This window comes from Trichosporon asahii, assembly GCF_000293215.1.
Source record: "Trichosporon asahii var. asahii CBS 2479 unplaced genomic scaffold scaffold00075, whole genome shotgun sequence".
NCBI classification, from domain to species: domain Eukaryota; kingdom Fungi; phylum Basidiomycota; class Tremellomycetes; order Trichosporonales; family Trichosporonaceae; genus Trichosporon; species Trichosporon asahii.
Window position 1 is genome coordinate 2,379,419 of NW_014040850.1, and position 13,849 is coordinate 2,393,267.

At 58.7% G+C, this 13,849-nt stretch overlaps 7 protein-coding genes across 7 annotated transcripts; 4 read left to right on the forward strand and 3 right to left on the reverse strand.

The window, feature by feature from the left end:
* Positions 1–393: 393 nt before the first annotated feature.
* On the reverse strand, positions 394–703 carry A1Q1_06501 (uncharacterized protein; the record flags this gene model as incomplete). The annotated part of the gene is made up of 2 exons (XM_014321615.1): positions 394–552; positions 647–703. 2 exons carry the CDS (start codon positions 701–703, stop codon positions 394–396), a joined length of 216 nt encoding a protein of 71 aa, XP_014177090.1.
* Positions 704–1,669: 966 nt separating this feature from the next.
* On the forward strand, positions 1,670–2,864 carry A1Q1_06502 (vesicle budding-related protein; the record flags this gene model as incomplete). Its single annotated transcript, XM_014321616.1, has 7 exons — positions 1,670–1,677; positions 1,721–1,889; positions 1,944–1,988; positions 2,037–2,155; positions 2,213–2,259; positions 2,319–2,468; positions 2,518–2,864. The coding sequence occupies 7 exons, from the start codon at positions 1,670–1,672 to the stop codon at positions 2,862–2,864; spliced, it is 885 nt and encodes a 294-aa protein (XP_014177091.1).
* A 1,337-nt stretch (positions 2,865–4,201) lies between these two features.
* Positions 4,202–7,612, forward strand: A1Q1_06503 (uncharacterized protein; the record flags this gene model as incomplete). The annotated part of the gene is made up of 1 exon (XM_014321617.1): positions 4,202–7,612. One exon carries the CDS (start codon positions 4,202–4,204, stop codon positions 7,610–7,612), a length of 3,411 nt encoding a protein of 1,136 aa, XP_014177092.1.
* Positions 7,613–7,935: 323 nt separating this feature from the next.
* On the forward strand, positions 7,936–9,579 carry A1Q1_06504 (uncharacterized protein; the record flags this gene model as incomplete). The annotated part of the gene is made up of 2 exons (XM_014321618.1): positions 7,936–8,505; positions 8,572–9,579. 2 exons carry the CDS (start codon positions 7,936–7,938, stop codon positions 9,577–9,579), a joined length of 1,578 nt encoding a protein of 525 aa, XP_014177093.1.
* A 66-nt stretch (positions 9,580–9,645) lies between these two features.
* A1Q1_06505 (uncharacterized protein) lies at positions 9,646–10,878 on the reverse strand (the record flags this gene model as incomplete). The annotated part of the gene is made up of 5 exons (XM_014321619.1): positions 9,646–9,730; positions 9,819–10,006; positions 10,057–10,127; positions 10,166–10,335; positions 10,655–10,878. The coding sequence occupies 5 exons, from the start codon at positions 10,876–10,878 to the stop codon at positions 9,646–9,648; spliced, it is 738 nt and encodes a 245-aa protein (XP_014177094.1).
* Positions 10,879–11,147: 269 nt separating this feature from the next.
* On the forward strand, positions 11,148–11,960 carry A1Q1_06506 (uncharacterized protein; the record flags this gene model as incomplete). The annotated part of the gene is made up of 4 exons (XM_014321620.1): positions 11,148–11,231; positions 11,417–11,457; positions 11,567–11,637; positions 11,755–11,960. The coding sequence occupies 4 exons, from the start codon at positions 11,148–11,150 to the stop codon at positions 11,958–11,960; spliced, it is 402 nt and encodes a 133-aa protein (XP_014177095.1).
* Positions 11,961–12,208: 248 nt separating this feature from the next.
* Positions 12,209–13,270, reverse strand: A1Q1_06507 (uncharacterized protein; the record flags this gene model as incomplete). The annotated part of the gene is made up of 2 exons (XM_014321621.1): positions 12,209–12,782; positions 13,101–13,270. The coding sequence occupies 2 exons, from the start codon at positions 13,268–13,270 to the stop codon at positions 12,209–12,211; spliced, it is 744 nt and encodes a 247-aa protein (XP_014177096.1).
* Between the last annotated feature and the right edge of the window lie 579 nt (positions 13,271–13,849).

The following is a 13,849-nucleotide window of genomic DNA, read 5'->3' on the forward strand; positions in this document are numbered from 1 at the left end:
AGCCGAGTGCCCCTGGGAAGTTGTTTGCGATGCCAGACAATCCGGTCGGGATCTGGTGCATGGACGGGGCGGTGCTGCTCGGGGAACTGGAGAAAGGGGAGCTGGCGGTCGTAGGACGAGTCATGTCGGTAAGCGAGGTCACCACGAGCGTCTCGTCGACTTCGAAGAGGTCGTCCCTGGGAATCAGTGGCTGCCTGAAAGTTAGACTCACTGAGAGGAGGGTGACGAGTGACAGCGGCGCGTGCGCGCGCGTCGCGAGCGCATCAGGAGCCAGATCAAGATGCCGATATTCCGATCAACAGGGCGCCCCCACCTGCGATGCCTGCGATCACCTTGGGGCCAAGATGAACCTTTCTAGAGGACGAGGCGGCGCTGACAAGGCTGGACGTGGTACTAGAGGGTTGTACTGCCTGAAGCGGCCGCGTCCTCTTGAGCAGAGGAGACGTAAGGTTGGGCTCCAGTAGCTGAGATGGAATTGGGCGCTTTGTAAGGGAGAGCCGGGGTTTGAGTGGGAAGCGGTTGAGAAGGTTGGAGGAGAAAGGAGGAAGAAGTCTGATAGTGAGCTGATGACAGGGTGGAAGTGGTTTGCGGGTCGGTGGTCGCCAACTCTGTCCTAGTCAGGAGCGGAACGCCCCAGTCCAGTTACGTTAAGAGCCTCTTCCCAAACAGAGTCAGTTGGGAGACCATAGTTGTAGTCCGCCATGATGGTGTGTTTTTGCTAAACGAAGGAGTGTTGAGGTGAAGCGACCTAGAACGAGTGAAAGAATGTGCTTAGTTTGGGGCTTTCGCAAGGATGTTGTACTAGAAGAGAGAAGCAGAATCGCGCAACTTCTCAGCATGGACTGGCCACATCAAGAGTTGCCTACGGCTCGACCATATCCCTTCCGGCTTGGCGTTTTACTCGTGCGGCTGCTGGCGATCAGAGGCTTATGGCGCGACATAAATCCAGGACTGAGTTGGGAACCAGATCGGCAGGGACATCCTGCGCTGCGCGAGTTATCCAGCGTGTGATTGAAGAGCGCATACAGTTGCTATCCTGCAAGCCTCGCGGCCACTGGCTACCTCAACGTCTTCGCCAGGCGCTCGCCCGCGAGTGGAGAGTGCAATATGCCGTTCTTCGATGACTGTTAGCTTCCAGGCTCCCTCAGATATGGGGAGCTATGCTGAGGGCGGTTCGGTTAACAGCTGAGCGAGACAACGAATGAGACGGAACCGTGGACCTGGGCAATTGCATGATCTGCGGGATCCGTGCCTCAAGCTTGATCGACCTGTGCTTGCATTGATCTCAGCGCACGGATTAAGGAGACACCGCTTTGGTGACTGAAGCCGCAAGTTCCTGTACGGCGGCACGGTAATGCGGCCTGCGGTGAGTACAGGTGAGCAGTACCGCCGTCATCGGTCTAAGATTGTCGGCCAGGCCACCTTTCCAACACTACATTGATGCAACCCCTCGAAGGGTGTGAGGATAAATTAGATGCCTATCGGTATCGTGAATGATGCGTTGGCCGCCGTAGGACATAACACGAAAAACCGACCTTGCAAAGCCATTGAATTTCCAAAGTGACCAGGTGTTGAGCATCATATCGTGGTTCCGTTCTGAACCAGAGGACCAGGTGTCGTGCTGACACTGGTGCGTGTCGTCCCGATCCAACCGGTTGTGCCAGCAAGCATGCCGAGGTGAGCAAGATTCAGAAAGTCATTCGCGCTAGCATCCTCCAAGTCTCTCGGTGAAGGTAGCCGGATTTGCTCCCGCTTGTGACGTTGACGGCGCCGCCGTTTGGTTCCGTGCCTCCACGCCGGACGAGCGAGGCCACTCACGCACGCGCAACGCTGTTGATGAGACCTTGGCCAACGATCGCACTCTTCAGCAATCCAAGATACCCACAATGGTGAGTCGACAGCGTGGTGGTCAATGAACTGAAGATTTACAGGCTGCGGCTCAGGTTTCCAAGGCCGTTCCGGTCGAGACGCAACATGAGGACATGATCGTGCGTATTGTTGTGGTGACGTGACGTATAGCTCGAGCTAATGTTCAGCACGACGCGCAGCTCGACTACTACGGCAAGAGGCTTGCGACTGGATCTTCCGATAAGACCATCCGCATCTTCAACGTCGTCAAGGGCGAGGCTAAGGGAGAGCCCGTTGTCCTCAAGGGGTGAGCTCCGACTTCATGAGGAAAGCTGACAGCAGACACACCGCTCCCGTCTGGCAGGTCTCATGGGCTCACCCTTCCTTCGGCTCTATTCTTGCCTCGTGCTCGTACGACGGACGTGTCTTCATCTGGAAGGAGGTCGGCAAGGGACAGGGAGCTGGATCAGGTGGCGAGGTCCAGGACGGCTGGGAGCGTATCAAGGAGCACACGCTCCACTCTGCTAGCGTCAACTCCATCGCGTGGGCTCCCTACGAGCTGGGCCCGATTCTCGCGTGCGCCTCTAGTGACGGCAAGATCTCGGTGTTGAGCTTCCAGAGTGAGTAGCTGTTATGGTACTCAAACAGGGCATGTAGCTGACCTCGCAGACGACGGTTCCACTGATGCCGTTATCTTCAACGCCCACGGCTCAGGCGCTAACACGATCTCGTGGGCTCCGTCAGTACTCGCCTCATCCTCCGGTCAGAACAAGGCCGCCCAGCCTGGCCAGCAGGTTGTTCCTCAGAAGCGCTTCGTTTCCGGTGGATCGGACAATGCCATTCGCATCTGGACCTTCGATGAGACTGCGAAGAAGTGGGTTGAGGAGGAAGAGATTAAGGGGCACGACAACTGGGTTCGCGACGTTGCCTGGGGACCCAACATCGGCCTTCCTGGCCAGTACATCGCTTCGGCGTCGCAGGTGAGTTCCAGGATGACGCCCATTGCTCACCAATAGGACCGCACCGTTCTCATCCACACCCGACCATCGGCCGACGTCCCGTGGCAGTCCACTGCTCTGCGTCCCAATGCCCCGGAGAATGACGACCCCCACTTCCCGGACGCTGTCTGGCGGGTGTCATGGTCGATCGCTGGCAACATCCTGGCGGTGTCGTGCGGTGACGGCAAGGTCAGCCTGTGGAAGGAGGGTGTTGGAAAGGGTTGGGAGTGTGTGAGCGACTTCTCGAGCTAGATGCGAGGTCCCTGATGGAAGATGTCATGATGCATATGAGTACAACGACGGAGAAGACCAAACGGGTATCGTCTATGGGTGTTGGATGCTAATTAGGACAAGATACGGACGCAGTTGAGGATATAATCCGTCCGTTCAGAGGTTCCAGTGTCCGAGGAACTCATCCGCCTGTCGTCAGCGTTATTAATCTCTAGAAGCTCACCTTCGTCGCGAGCTCGTTCCAGGGCGTTTCAGCTGATCCGTTCAAGACCAAAAGGAAGGAAGGAATATATGGGGGCTTGACGGTGGGTAAGGCTGCGGCGGTGCTCGCGGGGATGTTCTCAGGCTCGGGCAATGGAATAGCGCACATGAACAGGCGTCCAAGCTGTTGTCAGTGTCTAAGCGGCAGAGCATCACCTACCTCGCACTCTACTCGAGGGGACTCATCTTCCTCCCACTGGGAAGCAAGGCCGAGGAGCAACCTTAGTCGCTCGGGGCCCTCAAGGTACGGCTCGTCATCGTCTTCATCGTCTCCATCCTCCTGCTCGTCCTCGTCCTCCTTGTCTGCCCCATCCTCGTCCTGTCCCTCGGCGTCGCCGTTCTCGTCGTAATCCTCATCGTCGACCGTAGCTTTGGCGAGCAGCTGTCCCTGGGGCGTGATGAGTAGAGCGGTGTGCGGTCCGTCGGCGTCTGACGCGCCCAGTAGTCCACTGAGCAGCTTGTGCACTCGAATCGGAGAGACGAGCATGCCGTGCGGCTGTGGTTGTTGTTGTTGTTGTTGTCGTCGATGCACAGAAGCTACAGCTGGCCGGTAGACAGTGCGTCATTGCCAGAGATATGGACCAGCGTAGGGTGTTTGCCACCGGGTCATATCGCCGAGAACCCGAAAAAAGCACCCGCGTCGCATGGCTTCGCGAGGTGGAGGCAGCGGCGACAACCAAGCAGTCGACAGGCAGATTGTCGGGTTAAGTCATCAACAGTTGCTCGTCCCTGGCTTCTTGCATAAACAAAACCCGCGACACAGCAGCAGCGAGGGTCCGCCGAACAGTCGAAACGAGCCGACTTGCCCTCTGCTTCTCCGCGCTTTCGACCGACTCGACTGCCATCGACGAACGTCAACCAAAATGTCCGACGACGAGGCTTATCCCCAACTCGCGTCCTACACGGCGCCCAAGGACATCCTTGAGGAGCATGAGCGTATGGCCGAGGAGGATACAGACCTCACGGATGAGATCCAGGATCGCGCTAGTGTCCGGCAGATCGCCGCCCGCCAGTCCGACTACCAGCTCCGACGATTCAACAGGCGCGATGGTGTCGGAGAAGGCGAGGATGAGAGCTATGCCGATCGCATGCGCCGCGTTAACCTCGAGAGGGAGGAGGAGCGTGTGAGGAGGTACAAGGAGCAGCTTGCGAAGGAGGAGGAGGCGAAGGGAAAGGGCGAGATCCGTGAGCGTGATGACAAGACGCCGGAACGCGACCAGATTGCCGGCGATGCCACCCCTCCTCGCGGCGCCATCCGGGACGGAACGCCTGAGGCCAAGCAGGAGCCGATGGACGACGACGAGGCATCCAAGAAGCGCCGTTCTCGATGGGACATCACGCCTGCCGAGGGCGAGGAGAAGCCGAAGAAGAAGCGCTCAAGATGGGATCAGATGCCTGAGAACGAGACTGCCGTTGCTTCTGCGTCGACTTCGGTTGTTGAGACGAAGCCCGCCGCCGACAAGATGGTTGAGGACCGCCGATACCGTGCGATTACCGACGATGAGCTCAACGCTGTGCTGCCTGGACACAACGATGGTTACCAGATTGTCGCTGTTCCCGACGACTACCACCCGGCGCCGGCTGTGCGCAAGGTCGTCCCTGCCTCATCTCAGCACGCTGAGGGATTCATGATGCAGGACGAGAGTTCTGCGGCCCGCGCTGTGGCTGCTGCTGGTGGATTCATGGGTTCAGCGGAGCAAACGGAAATCGAGGGTATCGGAACGCTGCAGTTCCTGAAGGCGGAGGACTCGCAGTACTTCGCCAAGGTCCTCGGCGAGGGCGGTGGCGAGGAGGACGACGTGAACTACACGTACGAGGAGCTCAAGGAGCGCAAGATCATGCGACTGCTGCTCAAGATCAAGAACGGAACGCCACCAGTCCGAAAGACTGCGCTTCGACAAATCACCGACAAGGCGCGCGAGTTTGGTGCCGGACCGCTGTTCGACAAGATCTTGCCGTTGCTCATGGAGCGTTCGCTCGAGGACCAGGAGCGCCACCTGCTCGTCAAGGTCATTGACCGTATCCTCTACAAGCTAGATGATCTCGTCCGCCCCTACGTGCATAAGATCCTCGTTGTTATCGAGCCGCTCCTGATCGACGAGGACTACTACGCCCGTGTCGAGGGTCGCGAAATCATCAGTAACCTGGCCAAGGCTGCTGGTCTTGCTCACATGATCTCGACGATGCGTCCCGACATCGACCACGTCGACGAGTACGTGCGCAACACTACGGCTCGTGCGTTCGCCGTCGTCGCCTCGGCCCTTGGTATCCCGGCCCTCCTGCCCTTCCTCAAGGCTGTTTGTCGCTCGAAGAAGTCGTGGCAGGCTCGCCACACCGGTATTCGTATTGTGCAGCAGATTGCGGTCATGATGGGTTGCGCCATTCTGCCTCACCTCCGCAACCTCGTCGACGCGGTCGCCCACGGTCTGCAGGACGATCAGCAGAAGGTTCGAACGATGACCGCGCTGTCGCTCGCCGCTCTCGCCGAGTCTGCCGCGCCTTACGGTATCGAGTCGTTCGACGAGGTTCTCAAGCCGCTCTGGCTCGGTATTAGCCGTCACCGTGGAAAGACCCTCGCCGCCTTCTTGAAGGCTATCGGTTACATCATCCCGCTGATGGACCCCGAATACGCTGGTTACTACGTGAAGGAGTGTATGCCCACTCTCATCCGCGAGTTCCAGACGTCGGACGAGGAAATGCGTCGCATTGTCCTGCAGGTTATCAAGCAGTGTGCTGGAACGGAGGGCGTCACGCCGTCGTTCATTCGTGATGAGGTACTGCCCGACTTCTTCCGCTCGTTCTGGGTCCGACGAATGGCCCTCGACCGCCGCAACTACAAGCAGCTTGTCGACACGACCGTTGAGCTTGCCAACAAGGCTGGTGTTTCGGACATTGTGGGACGGATCTGCAACGACCTCAAGGACGAGAGCGAGCCGTACCGCAAGATGGTCATGGAGACGATCACGAAGGTGGTTCAGGCGAATGGCGCTGCTGACATCGACGAACGCCTCGAGATTCAGCTTATCGATGGTATCATCTTCGCTTTCCAGGAGCAGACAATGGAGGACAACGTCATGCTCGACGGCTTCGGCGCTGTCGTAACCGCGCTCGGATCGCGCGTCAAGCCGTATCTCCCTCAGATCGTGTCGATGATCCTCTGGCGTCTCACGAACAAGAGCGCCAAGGTTCGTATGCTTGCGGCTGACTTGACGACGAAGCTCGCCCCTATCATCAAGCAGAACGACGAGGACGCTCTGCTCTCCAAGCTCGGTGTTGTCCTATTCGAGCAGCTCGGAGAGGAGTACCCTGATGCTCTCGGTTCGATCATCGCTGCTGAGGCTTCGATCGCCAACGTTGTTGGTATGACGCAGATGAACCCTCCCGTCAAGGACCTTCTGCCGCGTATGACGCCCATTCTGCGTAACCGTCACGAGAAGGTCCAGGAGGCGACCATCAACTTGATCGGTCGTATCGCCGACCGTGGTGCCGAATTCGTCGCCGCGAAGGAGTGGATGCGCATTTGTTTCGAACTGCTTGATCTGCTCAAGGCGCACAAGAAGGCTATTCGTCGTGCTGCCGTGAACTCGTTCGGATACATCGCCAAGGCCATCGGTCCTCAGGACGTGCTCAGCGTCCTGCTCACGAACTTGAAGGTTCAGGAGCGTCAGAGCCGTGTCCTGTCGACCGTCGCCATTGCCATCGTGGCCGAGACCTGTGGTCCTTTCACTTGTATCCCCGCTATCCTCAACGAGTACCGCACGCCAGAACTCAACGTTCGCAACGGTTGTCTCAAGGCACTTGCGTATGTCTTCGAGTATGTCGGAGAGATGTCGAAGGACTATATCCACTCTGTCGTCGGACTTCTGGAGGACTCACTCACCGACCGTGACCACGTCCATCGTCAGACTGCCTGTGCCATCGTCAAGCATCTCACGATTGGCGTTGCCGGTCTCGGCTACGAGGAGGCTCTGACGCACCTGCTGAACCTCGTGTGGCCCAACATCTTCGAGACAAGTCCGCACGTTATTGGAGGTGTGATGGACGCGATCGAGGCTATGCGCATCGGTATCGGACCTGGTGTCGTGCTTTCGTACGTGCTCCAGGGTCTGTACCACCCCGCCCGCCGAGTACGCGAAGTGTACTGGCGAATGTACAACACCCTCGTGCTTGGAGCTGTCGACGCCATGGTGCCGTTCTACCCGGCGCTCGGATCGGCGGCTGACCTGGCGTCAGGACAAGATTACACCCGGCACCACTTGCTGATGTGGGTGTGATCGATCAGAGAAGACAATTTAGATAGAAGCCATTTTTAACCATAGGCTGGCTAGCCTGCTTTTGTATCAACATGTATGCATGGGGAGTCACAACGAAGACGGAGAAGTGCGGACTGCTCGGAGTTGCATGCTGGTTGCTCACTTGACGTCGGCGGCTGAAATCCGATAGTGGAGGTCGGTACGGGGACACCGAAGATAAGATCGGCGATGTGACGTCTCCCCTCCCGGCTCCCGGCCTCCACGCTTTCGGTCCCTAACTCTCCACTAACGACTGTCCACCATTTCGCGCTTCCAAACACAACCACGGCCCAAGCCCAACCGCCATGCCGCCCGCGCCAGGACTGAGTCCCGGCGAGCTGGACGATCCTTGGGCCGAGGCGAGCAGCCCTTCCGCCAGCGCGGCACCGTTATCGACGTCACCAGAGGAGGAGGGGTGGGGTTCTGGACCCGTTGCCGGACCAGGCCCGTCTACGACGAGCGCTCTCGAGGCGAGCCTGCGGGCGAGTCCAGCAGTGAGCTCGCCGTTATCGCCTGGCGGTTCCGGTCTTCGGAGTAGAGACCAGGGCGCCCGCTCCCCCGCCTCGTCATCAATACTGGCGCCGAAACCACGAGCCCGATCCGGCAGCCTGCTCAACTCGCTCAAGTACTCGCGTTCGACGAGCCAGCCGGTCAACCTCGAGAACCTCCAGGACATTGACCCCGATGTCTCGCGTCCTAGCCTGAAACGGCTCAAGTCCGAGACCGAGCGGCAGCTATGGGAGGACTCGACGGTCAGCTCGCGCGGAGGCTCCTTCGACCGAGAACGCGACAAGGAGGAGGAGGTAGAGGTCATTGTGCACCAGGTCGTGCCGAGCGACTCTCTGGCAGGCCTCGCATTGCGATACGGCATAGACGTGAGTCCCTCTCTCCACCTGCTCTCGGAAGAGTAGCTGTGGCGTGGCCTTCAGAGCTGACAACAGATATCAACGCTGCGCAAGGTGAACAAGCTGTGGCCGTCCGATCCGGTTCACGTCCGCACATCACTATACGTCCCGCTGGACGCGTGTCATCCCACATCAGGGACCCTAGTGCGCAGGACGGGGCACGTATCGCTTGTGCCGCATCGGAAAGCTGGCGCGAAGTCACCCAAGCGACGGCCGCCGAATGGGGACGCCGTCAGCGTGCTCAGCGACAAGACGGCACGAGAGGTGTCCCCCGAACCGCCAGAACGACAGGAAGTGCTCCTGGGCGAGGGCGAGGATCCTTTGACGTCCACGTCAACGCCGCCAGTCGAGGAACCAGGTACTATTGTTCTGCAGGTCGTCAAGCTACCCGCATCCAAGCTGCACCACTACCCGAACAGCCGGCGAAAGCGCGCAACCGCTAGCAGCGGCGCCGCGCCGCGTGCATCGATGGATTCGGACATAAGCGGTCTCTCAGGCGTCTCCGGGCTGAGTGGGGGATTGACTACGCTGAGTCTGAACGACGCAGCTGCGGATGGCGTCCCCCGACCGCAGTCCTGCCGGGAGGACAGCCGGCTGTTCGGCCTCTTCACGACGAGCCGGAGCGACTCGGGTCTCGTCCCGCCATCGCGCGAGAGGCAGAAGGATGAGGGCCGCTTTGCACCCCTCATGCCGCGCGTGGATGGGTTCGGGCCAGACGACGAGCCAGACACGTTTGGGTCGAAGCGCGGCAAGCGCGTCGTCAAGTTGCGCCCGCCCGTCGCAGCTCCGCACCAGGGCACGGGGCTTGTGGGGCGCATCTCCGACTTCTTCAACCCGCCCCCGCCGCCGCTCAACCCCTCGCCGCAGCGGCCCCGGCAGGTCACCCGGATAGTGTCCGAGCCCGTGTCGCGGGACTCGTCGCGGAGTGCTTCGCCCGCTGTCACGAGCCAGAGAAATGTAGAACTAGACGTCGAGCTCGACGCTAAACCACGTAGTTTGCGGGGATCCAAGTCCCGCCCCCGCTCGAATAAGAAGACGGACTGAATGCTTGTATCACCATTAAACATATGCATGTTAGCTCTATCCCTCCCCTGCACCCGGAGCCGCGTCCTAAGCGGCGCCGTCCTCGTCGCCGTCCTCCGGGTCTGGGACGGTGTACACTGGCCGGTCGAAGTTGCCGGACTCGTTGCGGAGACTGATGTCAGCTAAGACTTACACCAGGACAAATAAGCGTTGAGAGTCTCAGAGGATGTACGGCCGCAAAGGCCCCCCTATCCACTTACGACACGAATATCGTCTTGAAGCGCGGCCATCCCATCCCAGCGACAGAGAGGTTGGTCTCAAGCTTGTCGATGTCCTCGGGCCCGTCTGGCGTCTCCTCCCAGAGCTCGATGTCGTCCTCACTTGTCGGTGGCGGAACGGGAAGCGAGTCGGCCAAAGGCTTCAGTGCCGGGATCAGCTGCGTCTTGAGCTGCTCCAGTGTTCTGCCGTCAGCTAATGCAACGCAAGATGCGAGCTTACGTCCTCTCCGGCACCGTCAGGAGCACAGCGCACTTCCACAGGTGGAACGTGACGTGGTGAAGTGAGCTTGCCTGTACAGTCAGCTGTGAGTCATGACGTTATAGCTCACCATTGTTGTTTGATGGTTTGTTGTGCGAAAGGAGGAAGATCACGGTGGTTTGGTTCCAGATGAGTTTTGAAGGTGGAGGTCGCGTCGGCCATGTTGCGTCACCTGGCGGCGATACGCGTCGCAGTAGTGTCTTCCCAGTGCGCCAGTGCAGCGGCGACCGACCTATGCACCTGTGGGAACGTATTGGCTCACAGATTTGATACACTACAAAACACCTGTCCTCCGAGGGTGCCGGAGACGGGAGGCATGCAGCCGATCAAGTACACTGAGACCTGGAAGAGTATAAACAAACAAATACATGGTGTACAATGGAGATCTAGTGTCTACGGTCGTCCTCGTCCTGACTGTCAGCTGGACCACAACGGTGAATGTAGCTAACCTCCTCGATTACATTGCTTCTAAATCATCTCCGTTGCTGCTCTGCAAGGATGCTACTGGCGGTTAGTTGTTTCCGGGTCGAATCCAAACTACTTACAATCGCTCGCTTACAGGCCAATACGCTCCTGCACGGTACGGTTGTCACGCGGCGGCTGCTCCATGACCTGCCGCGGTGCGCGCTCCGTCAAGGACTCGTTGCCGTTGTCCCCGCGCTCGGTACGTTGGCTCTGCGTCTCCTGCTCCTGCGGCTGCTGGCGGCGGCGCTCGAGCTCGACCTGGAGGGCCTTGACGTCGGAGGGGCGGAGGGGAATGGCAGTGGGGTTGGAGCGAATCATATTGTGCCCTAAGCTTGGTCCGTAGCCTTTGATCTGTTTAGCAAGTCGTGTGCTGCTGGCGATAAGGGAAGGTCGGGCGTTGCAGTCGTCAAAACAATCGCCAGAAGCACCATGAGGATGGCAGCTTGTGTGGACATTGGAATCACGGTGCCTGAGATATACCTCCGCCCTGGTAGTCGGAGCCCTCCCAGGTCGATCCGCGCTTCGCCTGCGTCATTTCGCGCGCTGCTGATCCGGCCGTCCTTGTCACCGCACACCCCGCCAACAACATGGAACAGCTCAACCGCGTCACCGACTCGCTCCGCAACTTCAAGGAGACACGGCTGTCGGGCCTGAAGCCGCTGCCTGAGTTTGTGCGTACACACGAGGTCTGTGACCTCCACCACAGGGCCGCGTTCCCATGCCGTGACACTCCGAACTTTCTGAACTTTGATCCGTTTGCAATCTGTCTTCACGGAGCGGAGAACGAAAGAGGGAACAATGCATGCGCAACATAGCTGAGATTGGGCGTCTGGAGCTAACAGCAGTTCAACCACAGGCAGCTGTCGCGCCCGACGTCGCTCGCCGAGGCCAGCTCGCGTGTGTCGTACAACATGCGGAATTTCAGCGGGAACTACCTCGTGATCGTCATCATCCTCGCCATCTACGCACTGTAAGCTACCTGCTGTAGGAGTGATCTAACACGCAGCCTCACGAACCCGTTGCTCCTGATCGCGATCGGATTCCTGGCTGGTGGTTTCATGGCCATCAGCAAGTTCGGTAAGTGTCCCAACGCTTTTCCGTGCGGCGTCTTGCGGGATGCCCTGCCCGACCTCTTGCCGGGCAGTTGGAGCGGGATGAGCTTCGAGTCCTTCCCCGTTCAAAGCTGACCTGCAGCTCCCCTCGAGGTCGGCTCGCTCGTCATCCCGGAGAAGAAGCTGTACATTGCGCTTGGCATCATCGGCCTCCCGATGCTGTTCATCGCGAGCCCGCTGTCTGTCCTCTTCTGGCTCGTTGCCAGCTCCGTCATGCTCATCCTCTTCCACGCCATGCTCATGGAGCCTGGACTTGAGAGCGAGTACGGAGAGGTTGAGACTGTCTAGTTCTCCCCAACACCCTCTTCGCACCCCGTGTGCACCGCCTTCGTGGCGCCGGCGGCCGGCGGCGTCGCAGCAGTCCCGATATAGATAGAATGCATTTGGTTACCATCTAATCCTAATCCTAAAATGTACAGAATATGAACTGAACCGATGCGGCAGCGTGTATGTCTAAAGTCTCAAGATGAGTCTGGGTAGGCGCCAAGAATAGTCAGCGGCTTATCCTGCGTCGCCGCTTCGACAGAGAAGCGCCACTAGAGCTCCTCGTCGACACGCGCCTCGGCCTTGTAGTACGCGTTGTCGCCTGCCTCCTCAACGTGCTCCCAAGACCAGTTTGCCTCAGCCTTGGTCATGCGGCGCGTCTTGTTCACGCGGCCAGAACGGTGTTCCTGCGCCTTGCGCTTGGACGAGCCGCCCATGCCGAACCAGGAGCCGTTCGACTTCGGGCGCGGCATCCACGTGTTGTCGGGCATGAGGAGAATCTGGTACTTGTTGTTGCCGAGGAGCCAGGACTCGAGCAGGTTCAGGTTTTTCAGGTTGGACTTGAAGAGGTTGTCGAGCAGGTCGCCCACGAAGGGCACAATGCCGACGAGCACGTCAATGATGACGTTCAGCACCATGCGCATCAGGAGGTAGGTCGGCACGCCGAACACCCAGCACAGGAAGACCTGGTACAGCTGCAGCAGGCCGGAGACGAGGTCACCCCAGATCGGGATCAGGGAGATGAGGTCGTCGAGGCCGAACTTCAGGTTGAAAGGAAGGTTCAGGTCTGCGGCGACGGGGATGGCGTCAAGGTAGAAAGCCACGGTACGGATATGGTTGTACATCCTGTTGTCATGTGTCAGCGGCTACTCGATGAGACAGATCAACAGAATGCGAGAAGAGGGTGTATGGGTCAGGTTTTTGACTTTTTTCAACAAAGCAAGATCTCATGTATCGCTCAAAGGAGCCGATTGAGAGTGCGTTCAGTGTCTAATTAAAATTAAAAAGCATCATTCCCGAGCCGCTCCTCATCTGAGGAGGCGGCTGGTTGACTCAAAATAGACTCTGAACAGAGGTTATAGTGAGAAGGTAGGTGGAGATCTGGGTGAAGTCGAGGAGGATTGTGGAACGAGTGGAGCGGAGAGGAAGGACTGTGAAACTCACCTCTGGGCTTCTCTGTTGTTTTTTGGTGCGCGGTGCACAACAGGCGGGAAGTACGTCGCGGTGAATGCGCCGAAGCGCGCGGCTTTGGCGTCCTTCTGCTTGTAGCTCGCCCAGTTAGGACGATAGCTGGAGAGGAGCGGCCAGACGAATGACCAGACGGCCGATGCCATGGTGGTGTAATGAGCGTGTCGGGTTGGGAGGTAGCGTGGAAGGGAGGGAAAGTAGCGGCGAGATAAAGGGATGGAGGTGAGCGATGGGTTGTAAGGAATATCGATGTCGATGCAAAGATGCCGTGGAGTGATCGACCTTCCAGCGGATGTCCCTTTAAGCTCGCCGTCCCTTCCATGACGTAGTGGCGACCGCCAGACCCGCTCAAGCGGACGTGTCAGGACGCGTTCTTCCCGACAACACCCAACGCTTATGTCACCGCCTAGGGCCCAGGGTTCTGGACAACTTTCCGAGCGGGCTGTGCAGAGCAGATGTCTCTGTCTTGGGTACAGCTCATGGCGCAGAAGCCGGTCATGGGCACGAGGCGCACAGATGAACCGGATATTTTGCCATTTTTCGGGTCGGATCTGTTGCCACTGCCGAGCACCGTTTGCTGGCCTTCTAACGCCCGAAAGTGGGTTTGCCGTGTTGAGTTGGATAGACTGAGGCGCAATGTTCTCAGCGCGGTTTACCGGTCATCGTCGTTGTTGCTTGCGGTGCAGACGCAACGTCTGTCGTTCCAGTTGTATCTACAGGCTGTG